Source organism: Dama dama, chromosome 4 (assembly GCF_033118175.1).
Source record: "Dama dama isolate Ldn47 chromosome 4, ASM3311817v1, whole genome shotgun sequence".
Taxonomy (NCBI): Eukaryota; Metazoa; Chordata; class Mammalia; order Artiodactyla; family Cervidae; genus Dama; species Dama dama.
In genome coordinates, this window is record NC_083684.1 from 8,538,844 (window position 1) to 8,565,083 (window position 26,240).

Here is a 26,240-nt window from a genome sequence, read left to right on the forward strand (position 1 = left end):
CAGAGAAGTCTGGTGGGCTACAGTCTATGGGGTCGCAAGAGTCGGGCACAACTTAGCAACTAAACCACCACCACCATAATTAATAACGGAGACTGAATCAGTAATTAAAAACCTCCCAACAAAGAAAAGCCCAGGGCCAAATGGCTTCACTCGTGAATTCTACCAAACATTTAAAAATGAATTGACGTCAATCCTATTTAAACTCTAGCAGAATACTGAAGAAGAAAGAACACTCTGAAGTGCATTTTATAAACTCAGCATTACCGTGATACCAAAACCAGACAAAGACTTAAGACAATTACAGGCCAGTATCCCTGACGAATATAGATACAACAATGCACAACAAAATACTAACAAATCCAACAACACATTAAAAGGATCATACACCATGAGCAAGTGGGGTTTATTTCTGGGATGCAAGAATGGTAACATATGAAAATCAGTTAATGTCACACACCACATTAACAGAATAAAGGATAAAAACACATGATCGTCTCAACAGGTGCAGAAAAAGCATTTCACAAAATTCAACACTCTTTAATGATAAAAACTGTAACAAATTAGGAATAGGAGGAAATTATCTCAGTATAACTAAGGCCGTGTAGTATACCCTCAGCTAACATCATACTCAATGCGGCAAAACTGAATGCTTTTCCTCCAAGATCAGGAATAAGGCAAGGATGCCAGCCTTCACCACTTGTGATTCTCCCCCACATTCTAATCCTTCCACGTCTGTAACTCCTTATTTTTTCAATTGCCTCCTAAATAAACCACTTGCATCTATATTCTTGTTTTAAGATTTGCTTTTTAGGGAACCCTAATGAAGACAGGCTCCCACCTTTATGTTTTCATCAAAATGATATTTTTTCTTCTTTTTCTCATCACTCCTTTCCCCTGGATATAAGATGATAAGGTGTCTCAGATGGAGAGCAGATGAGTGTCTTGGCATTTTCCAAATTTCACATTCATCCCATAGCATCCTTAATTGGTAAGTTATTCATTATGCTGTTATTACTTCTCTGTAAAGAAATCTCTATCACTTTTTTTGCAGCCATCATATCTTTATAGAAAGTTAGAACTGGAAAGTCCATATATATAGTTCCAGCTTTATCTCAAAAGTAGTAGATGAGATAAAATAATGTTACAAGAATAGGTAAGGTGGAAAAGAGATGAAAATTTACAATCACTGATTCCCAGTCACAAGGGCGCAGAGCCTCACGCTGTCGTCAGGGGGCAGCAGAGGCCAGGGGACAGGTGGAAAACCAAAGCCCAAACAATGTACCCTGCCTGAGATCTGACAGAGACAAAATAAGTGAATCGCTCAGTCCTGTCTGACTTTGCAAACCCATGGACTACAGCCTACCAGGCTCCTCTGCCCCTGGAATTCTCCAGGTAAGAATACTGGAGTGGATAGCCATGCCTTTCTCCAGGAGATCCTCCCAACTCAGGGATCAAACCGGGGTCTCCTGCCATGCAGGTGGATTCTTTACTGCCCAAGCCACCAGGGAAGCGACAGAGATGAGACTAACACTTACTGGGGCCTGTTATGAGATGGGCTTTGTGCTGGGCACAATTAGAAATAGTACAACGTTCAAAGGCAGAGAAAAAAATCACATGCTCCAAGTTTCAGGCTTTTCCATCACGCTAGACGTGTTGGCATCTTGATAATGTCCCCCTGCTGGCTTTAGCATCAAATCTTTGACCCCTCCTTAAGTCTCTTGCACTTGAAGATAAAATTTTTAACTCTAGCAGATGATCACTGAGTAGTGGACCACTCTATGAGTGCCAACTGACTTGAGGTTAAGGGCACTTGCTCTATTAGTCTCCTCTGTAGGGTGGGGCTCATTCTCTTTCTTCCCAAGGCCTTGTGGAAGTTCCTACCCCACTGGAAAGTTGTAGCAGGCACAGCAGGAAGCTCTGGGAGACTCTGTCTAATATTCACTGAGTGGCCCTTTTCATTAACAGATTGGCTTTCCCCCTCCCCAAATCTTCTTATTACCATGCTACAAACTCACACTTATTTTGGTATTTCTTCCTAGTTCTGTTTCAATCTCTTTAAAGAAGGCTTTTGTTTTTTTTCTCCAATTAACTTTTTGCTCAAACATGCTCATCTTAGACCTGCCTCCAGTGAACTCCCATATTTACAACTAGTTGGTTTTCTCCTTTCCCTGGGGAATGGTGCCCAGTGGTTGGATTCCCAGCACGTTCTAGGGAATGGAGGTTGGATTTCTGCCGCTTGGACTGGCCGGGTCCAGCAGCTTGAGGGATGAATGGCTCAGTCAGGTGGCCCTAACCTTCAGGCTGGGAGCGGGTGTCCCTCCATGGGCCAGAGTCTGGCTAGCATCAGCTTGTCTCTGCTTTCATTTTTGCCTCTGCATGCTTGGGCAGGCAAATCCAGAGCCCACCTCTGCCAGACTACTGAATTAGACCCTGAGTGATGAGGACTTGGAAAACAGTAACGAAACTCAGTAAGATAAGGGTTGGTCTGCTTTTTATCATCACTATACCCCAGCAAATCTACACAAATTGGTCAGTGATCAAGTCAATACTCCTGCGGGACTTGGCCACCCTCCTCCCACCCTTCGGCGCCTCCTTGGCTTTGACCAAGTCTGTGGGTTGCCATCAATAAGTAGCATCTCATCTTTGGTGGATTCTTTTCCAATGTTTTTATTTTTCAAAATATACAATTTATTTACACCTTTATTTCACAATGGTAGTTTGTATATTTATTCCAAAATCTTTAAATAACTCCGCAGTAAACAGTACAAATCACAGGATCGGTCCAACTGCTTCCCTTTAACCTTTACACACATTGAGTTTCAAGTAGTAATGGTTTGTGGGTAAGAAGGAACAAAACTAAGACCAAAAAAAAATTTTTTTTTTTTTTTAACATAAGCTTGACATGTAGGATTAGAAAGGGCAATCTGAGCAGCTACTTGGTCCAGGGTCCAACTAAGGGTATTTATATAGTTTATAAATAAGACCCTCTTATGGGCATCGAGGGTTTTGGTTACCAGGAGGAAAGGGTGGGAACACACCCGCCGGGCTGAGGCGGGGTTTCTGGGAGATAAGGCACCTTGTCAAGGCTCCTTCTCGGCTTGAGGAGGCACCGGCTGGAAGGGTCCTGAGTGATGCGGGCAGGGGCCCACCTATACCAAGGGGAGGCTGAGGACGCCTGGGGAGGGGAGAGGGTTCCCACACATGGAGAGGTGTTTAACCTCCTTTGGGGAAAAGCTTTGTGATTCTGGAGGCCAGGAGAGATGGGAGAGCCGGTTCCTAAAGAGAGGGCTGCCGGCTCCCTCCAGCCTTGAGACCACCTGCAGAGACAGGTGAGGGCCAGTGTGTGGACGCTGGAAGTGTCTCTGCCCAAGGCACCTGGTGGTACAGCTGGCGCTGGTCATTGGCAGGGACAGAGGCATCGCCCCAGGATTGGCTGTGGGCCGCGAGAGGCTTCATGCTTTCTCTTCTTCTGAAAGCGCTTCATCCATCTCCGTGTTCTCCAGTCCAGAACTGCTACACCCTCTCCAGGAAGGGAAGGTGGGCCCCGCAGACCCCCTCTTCGCTGTGCATGCAGCAGCTCCAGGGCAGCGGGGGCAGCTCCTAGGGAGCCCAAGGTGCTAAGACACGGCCTGGGCCCAGGGGTCAGTTGCCGTCACTCCCCTCAGGAACGGCCCCGCCAGCCAGCTCCTGGAGCAGTCCTGGGGGTGGGGCTCTGGGCGGGTGCTGGCAGAGAGGCTGGGGTGCTCCAGGGAAGAGCTGGTCCCCGAGGGCTCTTAGGCCACCCAGCAGACGGGGCCTTCCTGCGCCGGGTCAGGAGGGCAGGCTCAGGGTCATCCTTGGTCAGGGTCTCCCCAGGACCCTCCACCAAGCCCGAGGGCTGGACAAAGCCCGCGCTGTCTGGCCAAGCAAACCTTCCTTGCAAGATCTGGGCAGGGTGGACTGGGGTAGCGGCCAAGGCAGGGCTGAGGGCGGGGCGGGGCGAAGTCACTGCGTCTTCGGGTGGGGCTCTTCCGGAGTGAGGGTGTGGAAAAAGTGATCCCAGAGTTTACTGCTGATGCCGAACCCTAGGGCGGGAGACAAACGGGAGAAGGTGAGGCGCTCTTGAAGGAGTGGGATCTGTTTGCTCAAGAGGGAGCCCAGGCGGGGCGAGCACGTGGGCAAGTTTCAACATCACCCCCGACGACCTTCCCAACTCCTGGGGCCATCCTGGCAGAGGTCAGGAGCAGGGTACCAGTGCGCCTAGGCTCCCAGGGATGCTGTGGGAATTACCCCAAGGCTCTTATCTGGCCTGCCTTCCTGGGAGAGCCTGGCGCTGCCTGCCTCTTCCTCTCTCCCCCCCGCAGTCCAGTCGGCCTCCTTCTCTCTGAAGATGCCAAGTTCATTCCTGCTTCAAGGCTTCGGACCTGTTGCTCCTGGGATGCTCTTTCTCGAGACGTCAGACGCTGGCTTCTCCTAATTTAGGCCTCAGCTCTAATGGTGTCTGTGTAGTGACTCCTTCCTAGACCACTTCAGCTAGCATTCTGCCGTCCAGCAGGGTAGCCACTAACCCATGTGACTCCTGAGCATTGGAAATGTGGCCCCGGGCTACAGTGGGACTGAATTACTAATTTTGTTTAATTTTATTAATAATTAACTTAACATTCCAGTGTAAAAACCTAAACTTGGTTTAGTTATTGGAAAACCTATAGGTACATTTGGAGCAATTCATGTATGTGAATCTACTTTTTTGACTGTTGATTTTATAAATTCTAAACATGAATGAAGTATTTCCAATGGAGATTTAGCCCCTGAATGGAGATGAGCTTGTAAGTGCAAGATACACACCAGATATCAAAGACTTAACAGAAGGAAACAAGTAAAATCTCTCATTAAAAATCTTTTTAGCCATGCTGCACGGCTTGTGGGATCCCAGTTCGCCAGCCAGGGACTGAACCTTGGCCCACAGCAGTGAGACTGCTGAGTCCTGACCACTGGACCCCCAGGGCATTCCCCATAGTGTTTGATCACATGCTGAAATGATAATATTTTGGTTATATTTAGCCTGACAAAGTACATTATTTATATTAACTTCATTGGTTTAGTTTTACTTGTTAATGTGGCTCCTAGAAAATGTAAAATCCCATCTATAACTCAGCCTGCATTTTATTAGCGAGTGTGGGACCCCCTGCCACTGACACGGTTTCCTGACCATCGCCTTGCTTTCTTTTCTTGCTGGCACTTAACCACTGCTCTGGAATGATCTTTGCTATTTATTGGTTTCCTGGTTTTTCTGTCTCTGTATAGCCCCCTGCTCCAGGGCCTAGGATGGGCGTCCCCGGCTTGCCTTTCTGACTGTGAACCCCGGGAACCAAGGCTGGCCCCGGCTGGAAGCTCAGTGGGGGCTGTCAAATGGGAAACGAGCAGCTGAGGGAGGGGGCGGCGCGGTGGGTCCTCACCCGACTGATGGTGTGCAAAGTGGTGCTTGACGTGGTGGGCCTTCAGCTGGTACAGGTAGGAGCCCTTGTGAGGGGAGCCAAAGTGCAGGTAGTAGTGGGTCAGGTCGTAGATGACGTAGCCCAGGAGGCTCCCCGCAAACACGGTGCCCGCCACGGCCGCGGACAGGATGAGCCGTAACAGCAGGTAGAAGAAGGCTATCATCAGGGAGGCCGGCACGGGCGGGAAGACCAGGCGGGAGGTGTCGAAGGGCGCCTGCGGACAGAGGCTCACGCGTCAGGACACGGCCCGGGGCCCCGGGGCCTGCCTGCGGTCACACACGGCACGCTGGCCGGAGACGCTCCTTCGGGAGAGGGGCTGGAGTCGCCCAGATGGGCCAGGGCGGGGCGCAGGCCCTGTCGGCGCCTTGGGGAGGGCAGGCCACCAAGGCTGAAGGCCTGGAGAGCCTGTCCGGCCCCAGTAAGCCAGGACGGGAGCTGGAAAGCTCCAGGAACATGGGGGTGGGGGTGGCGTGGGCAAGATGCTCACAGGTCAGAGTATCTTGCTTCAGATGCTCTGCGCTCAAGAGGCCACTTTGGCTCTGGAACTTGCTAGGTGTGGACAGGAGCCCCCGCCCCCACCCCGAGTACCACGCAGGGCACCTAGCCCGAGGCCTGAGGGTGATGAAGGCACATGGGGTGATCCTGGAGCTGTTAACAGGAAGGTCCCCCCCAGGTGGCCTTCTTTGCCCCAAGGAGGTGCTGTCACATTGAACCAGACCACGAAAGAGCCTAGCCTTTGGTCCTGAGGCTTCACAAGCCAAGGGCCTGGCAGAGGTAAAGTTTAGAGACTGTGCGAGCATTCCGAGACCCTCTCTGGACTGAGAGAGGAGAGAGAGGAACTAGGCGACCGAGACAGGGTACTACATGCACATGGGCCCCCGCCCCTCCGCCTGGAGCAACAGGACCCGCGTGGCTCTGGGCTGGAACCGGTTCCTGGTGAAAGTGGAAGGAGGGCAAGGGGGAGGGTGGGAACCCTGCGGCAGGACGAGAACAGCGCGGGGCAGGGCCATCCTCTGGGCGGACCTGGCCTCCAGTGCCGACTGCCGGGACCCTCGTGTGTTGACCCGAAGGAGCCCCAGGGTGGGTGGATGACTGACAGCATAGACTGTGGCGTCCACAGGGGACGACATCCTAGGGTGACCTTGGGTGAGTGCCTTAGTTCCTTTATTTCCCCAAGCCTCAGTCTGCCACCCTGTGGAATGGGGAGAATGGCAGCACCCGCTTCAGAGGGAAGCTCCACAAGGTCAGTGATTCTTGCCTGTTTTGATGGATGGTGCCCAGAACAGCACATGGCCCATAGTGGGCGCTCAGTGAGCGTTTGTTGAACGAGCAAATGAATGAGCTGTTGTGAGGATGAGCGCTGGACACGCATGCTCGCTCTGTCCACAGCTGGTTCAGGCTTGGACCCAATCACACGCGCTTGACTTCTCCTCGCCCTCAGCCCACCCCGCGGCGAGACGGGCGCTCCTGAGGCCGGGCGTCAGCAGCATGGCTCACCTTGTGGTGCTGGCCGTGCATGGCGAAGTGCAGCATGATGAGGTAAGCGCTGTCGCTGGGCGGCTTCATGTGGAACAGGAAGCGATGGATGAGGTACTCCAGGAGGCTCCAGATGAACAGCCCCAGCAGGAAGAGGCCCGGGAACGCAGACTCGGGCATGGCCACTGAGTACTCTGCATTGGGCGCGACAGAGGGAGGTCAGGGCCTGGAGGCTCCAGAGGTCCAGCCCCGTCACCCTGGGGGCTGCTGCCCTCGGCTCCGCAGCTGTGGGGCCCAACCCCACCACCGGGGCCCGAGAGTCAAAGCAGGAAGGAGACGGTGAGGATGTGTGTGGGCTTATTTAGGAGGAGTCCTCTCGGAGGATGACTAATGTGGTGGATCACATTGATTGCAGGCATTGAACCACCCTTTCATTCCAGGAAGAAATCCCATTCCGTCATGGTGCATAATGCTTTAATATGTTCTAGGATTCTTCTGGTATTCTGTTGACGACTGTTGCATCTGGATCCATGAGTGATACTGGTCTGGAGTTTTCTTTCTTGTGGTATTTTTGTCTGATTTTGGTATCATGGTAAGATTTGACTAGAGACCTGAGATCTTCCTTAAAGGGACCATAAGAGGAACAGCTATGGCCAGTGGTGGACCTCTGCTGGTGCTATGGTCTGAGCGTGTTCTCTCAAATTCATATGCTGAAACCCGACCTCCAAGGTGATGAGAGGTGCTTAGGTCATCAGGTGAGTAAGACTAACTCCCTCATAAAAGAGGCTCGAGAGAATCCTCCCCTTTTTGACATATGAGTATACAAGGAGTCTTTGACCTAGAAGAGGGCTCTCGCCTGACTATGCTGGCACCCTGATCTCAGGCTTCCAGCCTCTAGAATCATAAGCAATCAATTTCTGTTGTTTACAAGCCACCTAGTCTGTGCTATTTTGTTATAGCAGCCCAAAGGGACCGACACCAGGAAAGAGTGACCTTGCCTCAGTGGCCTGGAGGAGAGGGAGGGGTGATCCTGATGAAGCCAGCAGATCTGGGGGCTGTTGTTGGAAGATGTTAACAACGAGGGACCGGGGGCCAAGAGGGTCAGGAAAACCCGAGGAGAGAGAGGTTCATTGAGAACATCTGAAACCACAGCATATGAGGGAGGGAGATGTGAAAAAACAGAAGACCATTAGCCTGGAGACCAGAAGACTGGAGTGACGTCATTGTCATCAAGTGCGAGGCCCCCGCGCCCAGCTCTGGCCTGCAGTCCTCCCAGCCCTCGTTTCTTTTCTCCACTTCACTGATTCTCTAACTTCACAGGGACTTCAGCTCTCACTGTTTTCTTCAGGTCTACCCTCACCCTCTAAGTTTTACTTCTTTTCTCCACTAGCCACTGCTTTGGTTACACTTTCTCTCTCTTTAAAAAAGTGGCAGCTTTACTGAAATATAACTCACATATCTTACAATTCACCCATTTAAAGTGTTCAGTTCAGTGATATTTGGTATATCTACAGTTGTACAACCATCACCATAATTTTAAAGCCTTTTCATCACCCCAGAAAGAAACCCTTTACCCATTAGTAGTCATTCCAACCTTTGTCATTTCCCAGAGCCAGGAAACCTCTAATTTACTTTCTGTCTATTGTATTTTCTGATTCTGGACATGTCATACCAATGGAATCATACAATATGTGGTCTTTTGTGACTGGCTTCTTTTGTTTACAATATTTTTAAGGTTCATCCATTTTGTAGCATGTTATAACTTCATTCCTGGTTAATATGGATGCACCATAATTGTTTATCCACTCACCAGCTGATAGACAGCTGGGTTGTTCCTGTTTTTTTCTGGCTATTCTGAATAATGCTGCAATGAATAGGTGTGTTTTTAGTTGTCTTGGGTATAGGCCTGGGAGGAGAATTTCTGGGACCTTATTGCAACTATGTTTAACTTTGGGGGCACCACCAAACTGTTTTCTAAAGCTAACCATTCTCTTTTGACCTCAGCTGCCCCCATGACCTCCCAAGCTTGGATGAGCAGAAAAGCCTGTCTCTCCACCCCACACCCAAGAGGCTGAAGATGGAGGAGGAGCCATGTGTAGCCATGAGTCTGGTGCCTTCAACCTCAGCTAGGCCTCAAACACTGCCTGGAGATCCTTTCATGTCTGCATGAAAGGTCCCTCCTCACTGCCCTCAGACACCCCCTTTCCCTTCCATCCAGCTTCCTACTTCACAGGAAAAAGACTCCTTGGGGTAGAAGAGTGGAAGGGGGAGAATGGCTGCTTCATAACCGTCCACCTTCAACCACCCTTGATGGTGCTTCAACCCTGTAACTTCGTGCTCCTCAGAGAAGAAGCGTGCACTCAGGTGCCTGGGCACTGGATGGTGGTGAAGGCAATAGCAATAGCAGCAGCAGCAGCAAATGTGCATTCACCAGCCCCTACACGCCCAGCGCCACTCAAGCGCTTTACACTTCACGTTCGTCTCACTCCAACTTGACGAAGGAAGTGCTGGCATTGCCCTTGACACTGAGGGTGTGGAAGTACAGACAACTTACATCACTGGCCAGCTCACCCTCAGTCTGCCCCCCTCCACCCCCTTCATCCCATCTTCAACTTCTGTTCTTGTGCTCATATTTAAGGCTTCCTCATCATAGATGCAGTCCCTTCACAGCCAAACCCCTGAAAAGGTCAGTTAGACTTAAGTCTACTTCACCTCTTTCCATTCGCTGAAGCCCCTAAAGTCCGTCTTCTTCAAAGAACTGTGAAAGCCATTTGTGATGTATTTCTTGGCAGATCAAAGTAATTTTTTCAATTCATCTCTAAAATTGGCTGTGGCATATGACACCGGTGACCACTCTATTTTTGAATCTGTAACCACGTTAAGTTCCCAACCTGAGGTTTAGGAACGCCCAGAGAGTCCTTGGTTGGATTTCAGAGTGAACCTGTTGCCATGGTATCCCAAACAGTGCACCTGTGTGCATCTTTCTGGGGCAGATCCACAGCTTTTCAGACTCTCAGAGCACCTGGGACCAAAACGACCTGAACACAGAGCCCCACTCCTCGCCGTTGGAATACTTGGCTCTTCTCATCTCACCTTTTTCCCCTCTTCCTTTTCTTTCTTTCTTTTTTTTTTTTCCTGCCATGGGGCTTGTGGGATTTTTAGTTCCTCAACTAGGGATTGAACCTCGGCCTTCGGCAGTGAGCCTGCAGAGTCCCAACCACTGGGCCTGCAGGGAATGCCCTCCCTGCTTCTCTAGAGGTCCTCTGTCAGGCTCCACTGTGGAAACTGCCTCTGTCTCCAGGGTCAAAACCTTGACCCTCCCCTCTCAAATGCCCTCCGTTTGATCTAGGACGTCAGTCACACCCACCTGTTGACAACCCCCAGATCTGTGTCTCCAGCCCAGCCCTGGATAGGCACTTGCTACTGGGCATCTCCATGCAGCTGTGCACAGCCCCACCTCCAACATCAGCAGCTTCCAAATGAAGCTAATCATCCTCTTCTTCCTTCCCACCCAACTGCACCTCAGGGGGAGGTTAATGACTTCCACACATTACCAAAGTCTTGACTTATTCCTCTCTCCCGTGTCCAACCCAGGTCACCAAGCTCTGTCAGCTCCCCCTCCTTAATATCTTTTGATAGATAAAGTTATTTAAAAAAAAAAGCCAGACACAAAAGACCACCTATGTAGCAGTCCATTTATATGGCGCGTCCTGAAAAGGCAAGTGTACACAGAAGCAGGTCGGTGGTTGTCAGGGCTAGAGAAGGGGGAATGGGGAGCAGCTGCTCAGAGGGATGGGGTTCCTTCTGGGGTGAAGAAAACATTTTGGAACTAGACAGAGTGGCGGACTGAATCGTTCACTGCAAAATGGTTAATTCTGTGTGTATCTCATCTCAGTTAAAAGTCTCCTGGGTCAGTTCACCGCTCTCACTCCCCCACGACCTAATCAGCACCCACAGCAGCTTCCTGCTCCAACTCTCTGCCCCTGCGTGCTGCTAAAACCCTCTTCTGGGGCCTCGTTCTCCTCAAGTGAAGTCCAGCCCCCCAGCCTGGCACTCAGGGTCCCCTGAGACCCAGCCCTGCCAGGCACATCCCTGCCTCATCTCCCCGCCACCCCATCTGGGGCCTGCTGAACCATGTGGGACCCCTGGGGGCCCCACGCTCCCCTCCCCTCCCCACACATCTTTCCTTCACTGGAATCCCCTCCCTCCCTTCCCCCGGTAAGAAACCGCTGCAGATGCCCTTTGCCCTGACCTGGGCAGGGTCTGAGCCAGGCCTTTCACATCATCCTTTCATCATGCTGAACTGTGGCTCTGTCTCACTCGTGTGCCCCCACCAGGTTATGAGCATGTCATGGGCAGAGTGGGTATTCTGTCTGCTATCTCCTGTGCCCTTAACACAGCAGGTGCTCAGACACTCGTGGGAGACTCACGGGCCGACCCTCGCCTCTCTGGAGGGCTGGACATGGATAAGATTTGACCTGTGCTGTTCCAAAGGCAGCCTCTGGTTCTGTTTAAGGAAGCACTTCTGAAGGGCTGTGCCCAGGGTGAATGGCCACAGGGAGTCACTGCAGAAGGAGAGAGCCCAGGAAGGAGGTGGGGTGGAGAGGTGACTTTCCAGCTTTCTGCCCCAGATTCCGGGCCATTATGACAAAGGATTCCACGTGAGTCTCTAAACTAAGGAAGGATTCTTCATGCCTCACCTGGAAACTAACACGTAACGCGGCCAAGATTCAACCCCCCAAGGACCCATCTCTCTCAAGTCGGGTATTAAGCTGCTCTGATGTCTCTCATCAGCAGGGCCCGTGGTGTCCACACCCGGGCCTGACACTTGCCTTGGCTGGGCGGCTCTGGCTGACCAGGCCCCCCTCTGAGGGATGGCTGGCCACCGCTAGGGTCCTCGGGATGCCCTGCTGAAGTGGAGGGTTCTGGTCTCCACCCTGTACTATCCACGTGTTTTCTCAACAGTAAAATATCCTACCAGCTGTGAAGGGCTGTTGCTAGAACTCAGGGAATATAAAACATGGCTGTGTGATAAGTATGTATCTCGGAGGACCCTGGTGGGCTACCGTCCAGGGGGTTGCAAAGAGTCAGCCACGACTGAGCGCCTTCACTCTCACTTCACTTACATGTAAGAATAATATACTGTATATGGACACGTGATAGTAAATAACACTTTTCATATGTTACAGGTCGCTGCTATGAGCTTTAAATATCATCTGTCAAAATATGTCCAGCCACAGTCCTCCCTGGGCTGCATTTTCTCAATTCTCCTTGCAGGGCTCTGGAGGGTCCCTAGTTGGGGGAGAAGGAGTTTCCCTCCTAAAGTGCAAGAGCCCTTCCTTGCGGCATAACTCACTTCTCAGCAGGGAAAGGACTGGACATACAAAAGCATTCCCTGGCCACAGACTGCCATCTCAACCTTTGCTGGGGCTCCCACCACAATCCCTGCCTAGGATGCCGCTTGGCACCCACTCTACCACACCTCCAGGAACTGTCTGGGGGCCAGCTGGGAGGTGAAGACCCTCTCTGCTTCCCAAAGCATTTTCACACACGTGCACCTGCGACTTTCAGCCTTGAACTGCTGCCTCCACGCAGCTTCCACTGCTCCTTGGCACCCTGAGTTCCTGCATTTCCTGCAGCGCATCTCTCATCCCGGAGCTGCACCGGGACCCTGCCGAGCCTCCACATGCCTCACTTCCTGGCCATTTTCCCTGCCTGGGCCTGGGCCTTGCCTTGCCTGGCGAGCCAGGGGTGAGGGAGGCGTGTACGGCTCTCTCGCCACCATCACTGGCATCCTGGTCACAGGCCCACTAACCCCTACACTGGATCTTTATTAGACAGCACATTTCAGCTCTCTGCAGCACCGTCAAATCACCCACTCGGCCTCGCACCAGAGTCGCCTCCTATAGGTCAAGGCTCCGCCCGCCCCCTCACCCCAGCACCACCCCTGTCGGCCCATCAGGCCGGAGCTGGTACCGAGTGGCATCTCCGGAGGACTCCTGCAGAGGGACCTGGGCCAAAGCTCCAGCGTCCCCTTCTCCCTCCGGCCCCAGCCCTGTCGGCCCCGCCACTGTTGGCGATTGTTCGGGGAGCGCTGGGCAGAAACAGTGGGCGATTCAGTGAGCAGGCCGTCTGAGCAACAAGGCCTGTGCTGTGCCTGAGCTATTCAGCGTGGGCAGAAGTGGGTAACCTTGGCTTGAGGGGTGCACACATTAACCCTTTGTGTCTGGAAGCAGCCTTAGCTCTGGGGGACTTTCTGCAACTGGCTCAGCCTCACCCCATTCTGGACCAGGCGGGAAAACGGGCTCCCTGCGCTGTGGCCATGGCCTCCCTCATCTAAACCATTCGGCCCTCAACTTGTCCTCCTGGAGGAGGTGGGCAGGAGAGAGCCCCGGAGTGTGGAGAGAGGGAGCTTGCATCTGGCGCACACAGGGGTTCAGAGCCTAACAGTCAGGAACGCAATGTGTGATCAGGAGAGGAAAGCCCTCCTGAGCCATCCTCAGCACCCTCTTCCACCTGTCCCCCCCACCTGGCTTCTGTCTGAACCGCTCACCATGGGCAATCACTCTCCCAGGGCAGACTGTGCCAGGATGGGCAGGTTATCTGGGCAGGTGGTCCGGACCTGGAGGCCAGAGGTGGGTGATAAACTGGGGAGGCAGGCTGGCAGCAGAGGCCATGCCCACACAGTGCTGCCCTGAGACTCAGCCTCACAGGCTCTTCTCTCTGTCCCCTGCCTGCCTGGTGGCACCGGGCAGCTACATCCTAGCCATGCAACCCTGACCTGCTTGCTTAACCCTCTTATCTCTAAAAAGGTGTAATGACAAGTCCCTTGCTTGTGGGCTGTTGGGAGTGTTAAATGACATGGTCCCTGGAAAGTCCCAGGCATGTGATGACTGCTCAACAGAGGTTACTGGGGTGACTCCAAGTCAGGCTTCTGCTGAAGGGCCTTTGCCCAGGAAACACTCCAGGTCACCTACGATCTGATCTTTGTTTCTCATCTTTCTCCTCCAGGTTCTAATCTCTGTTTTGTTTGTGTTTCAGCTCTGCTGTCCTACCTGGTGAAATGACTTCATTTAGTTTCCCGACAAACAACCCCAGGTCATACTTTTTCTATTCTTCGACTCAATGGAAATCCCCTTCTTTATTGCTATACCACTTGATGAAATGATATAATTTCGTGTGTGGCTGTTTATTTTTTTTTTAGTTCCTCTTTTGGAGGGTGGGGAAGTCTGACCTTTCTTTTGGAAGAGTGTTTCTACAGATAGACCTCATTTTAAAATGCTTCTGATGTGGTTTAGGGTTCTAAGGTCTCAGAAACTGAGGAGCAGGGAGAGCACCAAGGTCCCTCGCCCCCAGGAACCACGGGGAACTGCACAGCAGGAAGACCAGACATCACCTGTGGCGAAGGGTGCCAAGAGCGGGACGTTGCCCTGGGCGAAGGCGCCGTAGTAGGACCAACTGCAGTACAGGACCAGGGGGACCCAGACGATGGGGACGCTGTACCTGCAGGAAGACCATCAGGGTGAGAGAGATACATGCGCAGCAGCTTGAGATGGCCCAGCTTCCTAAGAGACATTCCTCTCCGCTAGAGGGGGGACGAGAAGGTACTCAAGGAGGTGCAAAGAGCACATGGAGACCTGCGGTCAAGGGATACTGCTTCGGGGGTGGGGAGGGCAGGAGGAAAGAAGAGAGCAGCTGTGAGTCTGTCTCCCTCAAGTCTCCAGTGACCGGAACGGAAAACGAAAAGAATCCCTGTGGCTACTGACAGTGCAGTTGTACAGGTGCTGACCTCTCGTGGCAGAGGAGGTAATTGCAGGCAAAATAGCCCCCCAAGGGCAGCAGAGGTTAAAAATGCCTCATAGGAGTCAGGAACACAACAGGCTGCTGCTGCTAAGTCACTTCAGTCGTGTCCGACTCTGTGTGATCCCATAGACGGCAGCCCACCAGGCTCCCCCATCCCTGGGATTCTCCAGGCAGGAACATCGAAGTGGGCTGCCATTTCCTTCTCCAATGTGTGAAAGTGAAAAGTGAAAGTGAAGTAGGGACATTCAAAGCAGTTTCTGGCTACATGTTGGGTTGCCACTCGGTGGGAAAAACCACGCACAGGAATAGATTATGCCCATGGCATGTTCCACTGCCTCCAAGAGCTTGCAGTACAGTTCTGGGCTCCAGGGAGGGACCCTTCCCCTTTGCATCTGGCTGGCACCATCAGGAGAGAGGACAGCCCACCATGACCTCACAGCAGGACTCACCAGACGGTCTTGCTGAGGGCCTCGACAAAATCTGAGTGGAAGAGGCGGATGGGCCTGGATACCGGCTGGTGGACCCACTCATCGTACTTCTCTCCCAAGTGGCCGACCTGCCACAGGAGGGGCTTCTGCCAGTCCACCAGGTCCTTCAAGAGACAAAGCCAAGCAAACACTTGAGACTCACACCTCTTTGTTCTCCTGGTTACAGCATCCCATCCCCAGCTCTACCTCGACTCCCATGGTCCGTATGGAGCGACCCACCCTCCCTACTGCAGAGATCAGGAACCAACCATTCATCCCAACCCTTGGGCCACAGAAATGGGATCCAGGACAGGCCCATGGCCTAAGCTGGTGCAGTGAGCCATCAGACACCCTTTCCTCTTGCTGGGATGGCTAGGTTGGTGGGGCATGACCCTGGAGTTGCCAGGGGAGCCTGTCTGAGGACTAAGTCAACACAGAGGATGGTCAAGCCAGGAGCTGGAGACACCAAATTCTGTTGATGACATCTGAGTGCCCAGATTCAGCACTGCATGCCTGAAGCTCGAAGTCTTAACCAGGATTCTTTAAGTACAGGAATCAATACATTCTGTAGGAAGAATCAAGTAGGCCCTTTCTCCTCCACCAAGGCCTTTCTTCTTAGCGGTGGCCTATGCAATTCATTCATTCATCCATTCAAACAATCATTCATCCAGCACTTTGCTTGATATACGTGCCAGTTGCTGGGAAAAATAAACAACAACGTAAAAGATCATCTTTGCTTTACATAGCTTAGTGCTGAAGCAGAGTTCAGACTCCAGAGTCAGGTGCCATCACTTCCTGTGTGACTCGGAGGAAATTACTTAACTTCTCTGAGCCTCAGTTTCCCTAGCTACCAAATGGAAGTAATAATAATAGTACTTGCATAAAGTACTCAGCAAGGTGAGACAAGCCAGGCAAGATAATTTAATGGTGATGCAGGCAGGCTGAGGTTCAGAGGTGAACGATTGGTACAAATGTCTGAGTCCAAGGTGGGAGATGAGGGCTTTGCACAGAAACTGGGGTTGGGGTTGGGGCTCATACAGTAGGAAAGACTTAGCAAGAGGGAGAGGGAAATGGAGATGGGCAGGGAACATGGGCGTCAAGGTGAAGTTGAGAATGACTGGGGCCCGTTTGGTCCCTTGACTTTGATCTGTGGGGCAGTAGAAAGAAATCTGCTGAGGGCTTTAGATGACAGAACATCCAGTATCAGGCCCAGGGGTTGTCACTTCATCCTTCAGGTCAGCTGTCCCCAAGGTGAGGATGGATGTGTACCCCAGAGGTACTCACAGGCTGATTCCCAGGGGTGGGGAGAAAATATTAAGAGACTGCTTTTGATATATTTCTCTCATATATAAACCATATTTGAATGTTTTCTAATGTACATAATACAAGAATACATAAGTTCATGCAAATAATTTGTGGATAATTAAAATGGACATATAATGAAGACCATGCTCAAAATATTTTACTTATACGGACGCAAGATCAAAAAAGTATGGAGGTCACAGCTCTGGGCAATGAGCAGCCCTTGAAGATTTCTGATGAGTCAGTATAGTGAAGATTAATCTAGACCAAAATTAGTAAAAAAAAAAAAAAAAAAATGACCTTGTAGTCAGGCAACCCCCTTCAAAGCCCGACCCTGCCGTTTATCAACCGTGGGATCCTGGGCAAGCGTCTACCTCTCAGAGCCTCTCGGCTCTCGTGTCTGGGAAGCCAGGTGTGCCTGGACCCCCCACGCATGATAGGAGAGAGGGGTCCATGCACCCCGTGTCTGGTGCGCAGGGGGTTCAGTGAACCTCCAGTGCAGGGAGTCAGGCTGCCCCCGAGAGTGAGAAGCGAGGCGGTATCCCGAAAGGAGCGGAGAGAACGGATGTGGATACGTGTGGAAGACGACCAAGGAAGCCAGGGAGGAAGTAGCGGCTGGAATCCACAAGCCCACCTTCCCACAGCCCCAGCTGGAACCTGCTCCCTGCACAGGCCTCCGCGCCACAGCTGGCCCCGGCCCAGCAAGGGTCCCCGCCCTGCCATGACAGCCTTGGAGCAGGGGGCGGAGGGTCTCGGGGCAAGTGGGGGAGGTCCCCAAGCATTCTCTGTGTGCCTGAGCCTGGGGGACAGGCCCAAAGATGCCGTGGTTCTGGCCACATGAGCCGGGCAGGTCCCAGGTGCTGACGGCCTTCACACCTCTCAGGCTGGAAGATGACCCAGGGCAGCCCAGAGCCATCCCACGCAGCACCAGTTACACCAAGTGACCGTCCAAACCCTGCCGGCTGTGACACTCCTCCTGGCCCCAGTCTCACGCCTCCTTGACTTCATGCCTTGGGTCTAGCAAACAGATCACTGGGCGCAGGCTGACTCATTCCTGCCATTCCTCTGCCTCTTGTCAGACACACACACACACACACACACACACACACACACACACACACTGTGTCTCCCTTACACATACCAGTGGAGAACTGGAGGAACCAGCTAGTGGCCTGTGTTTACATCTTATCTTGCAACAGACCACAGAACCCCACCTCAGAGCAGCTGGGTCAGGAGCGCAGCAAGAGCGCGAGGTTTTGTCCCTGTTGCGCCAACACCGAGGGCGGAGAGTCACAGTGCCCTGGTTATGCGCTGAGCGTGGCTCTGGGTCCTTCACGGGAGCTCAGCCCTCTGATCCCCACCAGACCCCTAACCAGGCAGGTGCAGTATCATTGCTGTCACGCAGATGGGGAAATGGGAGCGGAGTAACTTGCCAAAGACTGCTCAGTGAAGACATTTTGATGAATTGGCCCCTTTATCACTGGGAAATACAGGCTCTGGTAGGACTTCTTGTCCTGAGTCCGTTTCATCTGACTCTCGTAGAAGCTTCCTAATGCTTACTGTCTGCATGATCTACCTTGCCCGCCCTTTCCCTTTCACCTTGCTCACGTCTCACATTTGAAGTGCATCCCTTGCAGACAGTGTATAGTCAAGTCTGACTTTTCCATCCAGTCACTCTCTGCATTTTTATCTTTAATTTTTTTGGTCCTGCTGCACAGCATGTGGGATCTTAGTTCCCTGACCACGGATGGAACCCGCACCCATTGGACTGTAAGTGGGGAGTCTTAACCTCTGGACCGCCAGGGAAGTCCCCACTCTAACTGGAGTATTCAGTCCATTTACCTCTAATGTTGTCTTGCTATTGCTCTGTTCTTCACTTCTTGACTTGTTTGCATTGATCAAGTATTAAAAATATTCTAGATTATCTGCTCATCTTAGCGATGCCTTTTTTTTTTTTTTGTACTTTTCTTAGTTGCTACCACCTATCTTGAGTGAAACTACTGGTTTTTATGTGTTCCACTTTTGCATACACACGACACCTAATTCAGACTCAGCTACCTTAGACAAGAAAATTTCCAGCTGTGGCACAGCACTGAGAACACGTAGACCTCTTTCTTAGCCAAGAAGCAGTTTGGGCAAAATTTTCCTGTCTTCCCTTTATTTTGTGAAGCACGCAGAAAACAGCATGGGATTTGTGAGCTTAATTCAGCTGAGACCCAGGGAGAAACATCTGGGTGAGCAAAAAGCAGGGATTCCAGCCCAAAGGGGAAGGAAAGTGACCCTTCCACCTTAAGCATGGAAATTGAGGTTGGCTGACTTCCTCCCCACTTTGAGAACAAGGACTCTGAGGCCCAGAGGGGTTAGGTGACTCTTGAGATGGGGCTGGTTGATCCTATAGCAGGAGCCTCCCTTCCCGCCTCCCCCAGCCCTTAGCATCCTCCACAGAATCTCCTAAGACATGTAAGTGTGTCTTCTCAGTTCTCTTCCAGTCCTGCTCACTGGGGCTTCCCAGGTGGTGCTTACGGTAAAGAACCTGCCTGCCAATGCAGGAGACATAAGAGACACAGGTTCGATCCCTGGGACGGGAAGATCCCCTGGAGGAGGACATGGCAACCCACTCCAGTATTTTTGCTTGGAGGGTCCCACGGACAGAGGAGCCTGGCGGGCAACAGTCCATGGGGTCGGGAAGAGTCAGACACGACTGAGCCCTTGTCAGCAGCAGCAGCGTCCTGCTCACTGGTGAGCGTCTGAGGTGGGTGTTGGAATACACTCAACACCGCTCACTCGCTGGTCATTTCCAACATGCAACTGGCCCAGAAGCGACGACAGCAAGACACGAAAGAGATGACCGCTCGGGCCCAGTGAGGTGGGAAGGGACTCTGGATAAATGTCACTTCCTGCTCTACCTGGCCAGGACAGCTTGGCCACTTCACACACACACACACACACACGCACACACACACACGCACACGCACACACACACACACAGAGCTCTCTTCCTCCAGAGCTGGACCTGATCCTGGTCCCTTCCCACCCCTACTTTCTGAGGTTCAGGGGACACAGGGAAGGTGTCAGCAAAAGTCTCCCGGCCTCAGAAGAAGGTTGGGTGAGGGACAGGAGGGGGGACCAGCCCAGGACTGTCGGGGCTTCCATTGCCCCCCTCACAATAGCAAATCCTCCTTCTACAGCAGTGGAACCGGATGGTCGGAGAGCGTGGCTGACCGACTCAGTGCAGCCAGCTAAAGCCAGACCGCACGGAGGAGGGTGAGGACCCGCCCAGACACAGCTCTGGAGTGCGCTTGTTGGGGGACGTGTGTGGGGGAAAGGCTGGGATGAACGCAGAGACCTGGGGCCACAGGCCAAGCCACAGGAGGCGCACAGCAGTCAGGGTGAGCTGGCCCCGCGGCCCCCTCCCTGCCCCACCAGGAGGCAGAGGGCGGGAGGCTCCCGGCTATGCCAGGAATGCAGCTGGCAGTGCTGGCAGGGGGACGGGGCAGCCGGCTGCCCGGAGGGCGGGTGGAAGGGTGCCGCCAGGGCGTGCAGGGGGCCGGGCGGGTGGAAGGGTGCCGCCAGGGCGTGCAGGGGGCCGGGCGGGTGGAAGGGTGCCGCCAGGGGGTGCAGGGGGCCTCTCTTCTGGCCTCACCCGCTCCCCAGGGCCCCTCGCCCCGGGCGGCGCGGGCCGGGTGGCTCGGGAGTGGGAACTGCTCGTCCCGGGCAAGGCGAGGCACAAACGGGGTGGGGTGGGGGTGGGGGTGGGGGGAGCCGAGGGGGCGGCAGCTCTGCGTCACAGCTCCGCCCACCGCCCCACTGAGCCGAGGCGATTGTTCCCAGCAGTGCGCACCGCTCCGGGGCAGCTTTCTGGGCCGGGGAGGCGAGGGCGTGCTTCCAGCCCGCGGGCCGGGAGGACGGAGGAGGATTCCAGCCCCTGTTTCTGCGGGCTCAGACTCCAGGTCTATACTTGAAAGCCAGAATGTTGCGAGTCGACGCCTTTGATGAGCCTATCTGTCAGATGAGGAGATTGAGGCTACAGGTCAGCAGTGAGTGCTGCTCACCTCCGGCCGAGGTCCTAACCTCAGCTGGCTCAGGGCCCCCTGGGCAGTGAATTCTCCGGCACAGACGCTGTGAGGGACCCAGCACGGGAGTCTAGCGTGTGAACCACCGGGGCTCTTGGCCTCGCAGGGGTCGCTGCAGACCCGCCCCATGAGGTCTAATTGGAGTCTCCCAGCTGGACAAGCTCCGGCCCACCGGAGGGGTTCTGCCCCCTGCATACAGGTTCCCTAACCTCCCTGCACCGGAGGAGGGGACCTCAGGCTCCCTCCGGTGCTCCAGGAGACAAGCCCAGGGAGGCCCGCGGAGAGGAGAGGCGGGACCGGCAAACCCTGAACACGCTTGTGACGTGCAGCCCCGCCCAGGCGCCCGGCCCACACCTGCGGGTAGACTTTCACCGCCAGCTCCTTTTCTCGTTCCCGTTTGTAGGTGCTTCCAGATCCTCCCGACAACCCCACACAACACGGGGCAGGAATAGCCTCCTCCTCTTATTGATGGGAAAACAGACGGGAATTGCCTGTGGTCACCGGTCGGCACCTCCTGCCCCCAGCCTGCCTGGTCCAGGGCCCCTGCAGGGACAAAGAGGGCAGAGCCCAGCCTGCCTGGCGTCTCCCTGGCACTAGTTTTGAGCACTGCTGAGCTCTTAGGTGAGGGTTTCCTGGTGACTCAGTGGTAAAGACTCCACCTGCAATGCAGGAAACCTGGGTTCGATCTCTGGGTTGGGAAGATCCCCTGGAGGAGGGCATGGCAACTCACTCCAGTATTCTTGCCTGAAGAATCCCGTGGACTGAGGAGCCTGGCGGGCTGCAGTCCCCTGGGTTGCAAAGAGACTGAGCGACGGAGAAGGAACATACTGGCCAGATTGGCGGTGTCGGGGGGCGGGGAGGAGCAGGGCAACAACTGAGCCAGGAAGACAGTCCTGGGGAAGCCCCCACGGGTGCCTCCGCAGCAGGCCCTCCAGACTGCTCCCCTGGGGTGGGCCAAAGGGAGGGAGGAGGCTCACGGGGGCCCCAGGTGACTGCGGGTCAGAGTCCTGGGGAGAGAGCCTGGACCATGATGTCAAGACCGGCCCTCTCCAGGGGAGCTGTTGGGGGGCCCTGGTTCCAATCTAGGCTCTACTTGCCCAAGTTCTTAGTGACTTACCTGGGGGCTGTGAAAGGATAAAACCAGGTGGTCAACATCAACATCTTTGCCAGGCAGTCCCTGATGCCAACAGTGTGTGTGTGTGTAGGGGCAGGGAGGCTGGGGACCTGCTTTTTGCTTTGTGACGTGTGTGTGTGTATGATGTGTGTGTGTGTGTGTGTGTATGATGTATGTGTGTGTGTATGACATGTGTGTGTGGTAGGGGCAGGGAGGTTGGGGACCTGCTTTTTGCTTTGTGACGTGTGTGTGTGTATGATGTGTGTGTGTGTATGATGTGTGTGTGTGTATGACATGTGTGTGTGGTAGGGGCAGGGAGGCTGGGGACCTGCTTTTTGCTTTGTGACGTGTGTGTGTGTGTGTGTGTGTGTGTGTAGGGGCAGGGAGGTTGGGGACCTGCCTTTTGCTTTCTGACGTGCCTGGCAAGATGACTCTACCTGTCTCTTAAAGGAAGAAAGTGGCTCACTCACACTGGAGGCCTCCAGGAGCCTGAGGGAAGCAAGCACTGCTGGAGTCTGGCTCCCCCTGGGGAGGGATGGGAAGAGGCCTCCCCGAGTGCCTGCTCAGACCCCCCTCACCTTCTGCCACCCCCTCTCCCTGTCACGGGCCTCAGGGTCTTATTCTTGGCCAGCTGTCAGGGTGAAAGTGTTCTAGGACCCATGGAGGGGGCAGGTCAGGGGGCTTAGCTGTGACCCCTAAGCTAACTAGCAGAGTGACTTTGACCTTGGGCAGGAGACAAGCTCTTTCTCATGAGTGAAATCAGGATCATCATCTCTTTGTGTTGTTGGAAGAATGAAATCAGATCGTTGTTCAGTTGCTCAGTCGTGTATGACTCTTTGCGACCCCATGGACTGCAGCACGCCAGGCTTCCTTGTCCTTCACCATCTCCTGGAGTTTGCTCAAACTCTTGTCCGTTGAGTCAGTGATGTCATCCAACCATCTCATCCTGCCCTCACTCCTTCCAAGCATCAGGGTCAGCTCAGACTTGAACCAGATCCCTTCCAGCTAAGCTAGAAGGGTGTGCGCGCCCACACTCAGTTGTGTCCAGCTATTTGCGACTCCATGAACTGTAGCCCTCAAGGCTTCTCTGTCCATGGGATTCTCCAGGAAAGAATACTGGGATGGGTTGCCATGCCTTCCTGCAGGGGAGATTCCTGACAGAGGGATTGAACCTGAGTCTCCTGCATCTTCTGCATTGCAGGTGGACTCTTTACACATTGAGCTACCCGAAATTAGAGAAAAGATAGTATTTTTAAGGAACCTCCATACTGTTCTTCGTAGTGGCTGTATCAATTTCACCAACAGTGTAGAAGGGTTCCTTTTTCTCCACACCCTCTCCAGCTTTCATTGTTTGTAGATTTTTTGATGAAGGCCATTCTGACCATGTGAGGTATTCACTTCATTATATTGCATTTCTCTAACAATTAGTGATGCTGAACAACTTTTCATGTGCCTCTTGGCCATCTGGATGTCTTCTCTGGAGAAGAGAAGTGTCTAGTTAGGTCTTCCGCCCATATTTTGATTGGGTTTTTTTTTTTTTTTTTTTTAATTGAACTGCATGAGCTGTTTGTATATTTTGGAGATTAATCCCTTGTCAGATGCTTCACTTGGAAATATTTTCTCCTGTTCTGTCAGTTGTCTTTTCATCTCATTTATGGTTTTCTTTGCTGTGCAAAAGCTTTTAAATTTAATTAGGTCCCATTTTTTATTTTTGTTTTTATTTTCATTACTGTAGGAAGTGGGTTAAACAAGATCTTGCTGTGATTTATATCAAAGAATGTTCTTCTTATATTTTTTGCTAATAGTTTCATAGTGTCCGATCTTACATTTAGGTCTTTAACTCATTCTGAGTTTATTATTTTTTAAAATAATTAATTAATTAATTTGGCTACAACAGATTTTTAGTTGTGGCATGTGGGATCTAGTTCCTGGATTAGGGATGGAACCCAGGCCACCTGCATTGGAGCATGGAGGCCTAGCCACTGGACCACCCGGGAAGTTCTGAGTTTATTTTTGTGTATGGTATTAGAGGGTGTTCTGGTTTCATTCTTTTACATGTGGCTGTCCAGTTTTCCCAGCACCAAGAGACTGTCTGAAGAGATATTCTTACTGAAGAGACTATCTTTTCTCCATTGTATATTCTTGGCTCCTTTGTCATAGATTAGTTGACCATAGGGGCATGGGTTTATCTCTGGGCTCTCTATCTTGTTCCATTGGTCTACATTTCTGTTTTTGTGCCAGTACCATACTGTCCTGATGACTGTAGCTTTGTACTATATTCTGAAGTCAGGGAGCCTGATTTCTCAAGCTCTGTTTTTCTTTCTTAAGACTGCTTTGGCTATTCAGGGTCTTTGTGTTTCCATACAAATTGTAAAACTTTTTGTTCTAATTCTGTGAAAAATGCCATTGGTAATTTGATAGGGATTGCATTGAATCTGTAGGTTGCTGAACTACCATATGATCCCACCATATGATCCCACTACTGGGCACATACGTGCTGAAAAAGCCATAATTCAAAAAGACACATGCATCCCAATGTTCACTGCAGCACTATTACAACATGGAAGCAACCTAAACGTCTACTGACAGACTCATGGATAGAGACTTGGTACATATAGACAATGGAATATTAGTCATAAAAAAGAATGAAGTTGTGTCATTTGTAGGGATGTGGATGGACTTAAAGTCTGTCGTACAGAGTGAAGTAAATCAGAAAGAGAAACACTAATATTGCATATATTATGGAATCTAGAAAAATGGTACAGATAAACCTATTTGCAGGGCAGGAATAGAGATGCAGACGTAGAGGACAGATGTGTGTACACAATGGGGGACAGAGAAGAGAGCTGGGATGAACTGGGAGGTTGGGATTGACATATATACACTATCATGTATAAGACAGGCAATTAGTCGGCGCCTGCTGTATACCAGGGGACTCGGCTCAGTGCTCTGTGGTGACCTAGACGGGTGGGGTGGGGGCAGGGTGGGAGAGGAGGGGATACATGTGTACATACGGCTGAGTCACTTTATTGTACACCAGAAACTAACAACATTGTAAAGCAACTATATACCAATAAATTTAAAAGATAATAGATGTAATTGAGAATGACAACTTCAAAAAAATAATATTGTCAAAGTGTTTAGCCTACAGTGTTTGGCACAGGGTAAGAGCTTAATAAAAGAAGAATTAATTCTGTGCTAACTCCACTGTCCAGGGGGATCTGGGCAGGGGGTTCTGTAAACCTCTCAAACCATACTAGTTCAATCTGGTTCCCAGGAGGCTGGCACTCCAAGTGGGAAGCCCTGCCAAGGACAAAGTGAAACAGCAAGGACAGAGGGACAAATAGGACAGGTGTGCCCAGAAGCCAGGAGCAGTGGGAGCTCCGGCAACTTCCACTGGGTAAGGCTCCACACAGCCTGGTGTCCAGGAAACAGGGAGATGTGCAGGACAAAGTGTGCGGTGAGGAGCTTACCTGGTATCTTGTCCCACAAGGAAACTTGGGGTCCTGCCCAATAGGTGATGGAAGGTATGATTTAACAATAATTCCAATAAAATCTCATGCAGAGCTTGAAAGCCAGATGATGCTGCAGCTCTAAGCAGGGCAGGGCCTGCTGGGGTTGCTTCCTGGCCCTTTCCTTTCAGAAACTTTACCCTATGCCTCAGCACCCCATCCCTGTTCCCCTCATTCTTCTCAGCATGGCTGACTCTGTTCCCAGCTTCCGGGCCGGGAGGCTGGGCCAGGGGACCCGAGATGCCCTTCCTTAGCATGAAGGGTTAGCTTTGGCAAGTCCTCCCCAGATCCCTGGCTTCAACACAGCTCCTGCCCTCTTGGCCTCTCTCGAGAACTCCTCAAGGCCCCTGGACTGGGTCAGAAACAGATGGGGGTCTCCCAGCCTCTCGTCTCCCCCAGAAGGGCTAGGATGGACCACACGGTAGATGAATTTAAAAAAGGGAAAAAGCAAGAAAAGCACGGTTCGCTCTCCCTGGGAAGTGAGCTCCTTGAGCTGGGTCTTCTCGGTGCCTGGGGAAGGCACGAAGCTGACCCCCTTGCTCGCAGCGGGTCTCCACGGCCTCTCCTGCACCAGTCCTGTCCCCCTCTCTCAGCCCAGGGATGCAGGAAGAGCAACAGGAGGAAGAGAGAAAGTGTGTGCAAGAGAGACAGACAGGCGGGGCGCATGAGTCAGGTGTGACCTGGGCGTGCTGGCGAGGGGCCAGGGGCTGGGCCTGGGGGAAGGGAGGGGGGCCTGTCTTCCTCTGATGGGGGTGGGGGGGCTCAGCACAGGCCTGGGGGATGTGGCTAGGGGAGCCCAGGGAAATCAGGAGGACCCCTCCCCAGCACAGGGCTGTGATCTGCCTGTCCTCAGCCAGGCTCATGTGACAGCCCCCTCCCTTCTAGGGCGATTGATTCTTTCTGGCCACCCACCCCAGGCCCGGTCAGCTCTCTTGAGGGTGTTTTCCACCCAACATTCAGTCCCTAAGCCAAGCCCCATGCGCTGGCCCAGGGCCCCCTCCATGGGGTCCTCTGAGCAT

At 52.6% G+C, this 26,240-nt stretch overlaps 1 protein-coding gene across 1 annotated transcript in view; it reads right to left on the reverse strand.

Moving 5' to 3' along the window:
* Positions 1-2,727: 2,727 nt before the first annotated feature.
* Positions 2,728-26,240, reverse strand: part of FA2H (fatty acid 2-hydroxylase) — a 55,970-nt gene continuing 32,457 nt past the window's right edge. Inside the window, exons 3-7 of the mRNA XM_061137759.1 lie at positions 15,203-15,345; positions 14,347-14,453; positions 6,972-7,144; positions 5,436-5,688; positions 2,728-4,064 (exon numbers count right to left, since the gene is read on the reverse strand). Of these exons, the coding sequence (XP_060993742.1) occupies positions 3,985-4,064; positions 5,436-5,688; positions 6,972-7,144; positions 14,347-14,453; positions 15,203-15,345 (756 nt within the window). The 3' untranslated portion in view covers positions 2,728-3,984. The remainder of the gene's footprint in view (positions 4,065-5,435; positions 5,689-6,971; positions 7,145-14,346; positions 14,454-15,202; positions 15,346-26,240) is intronic.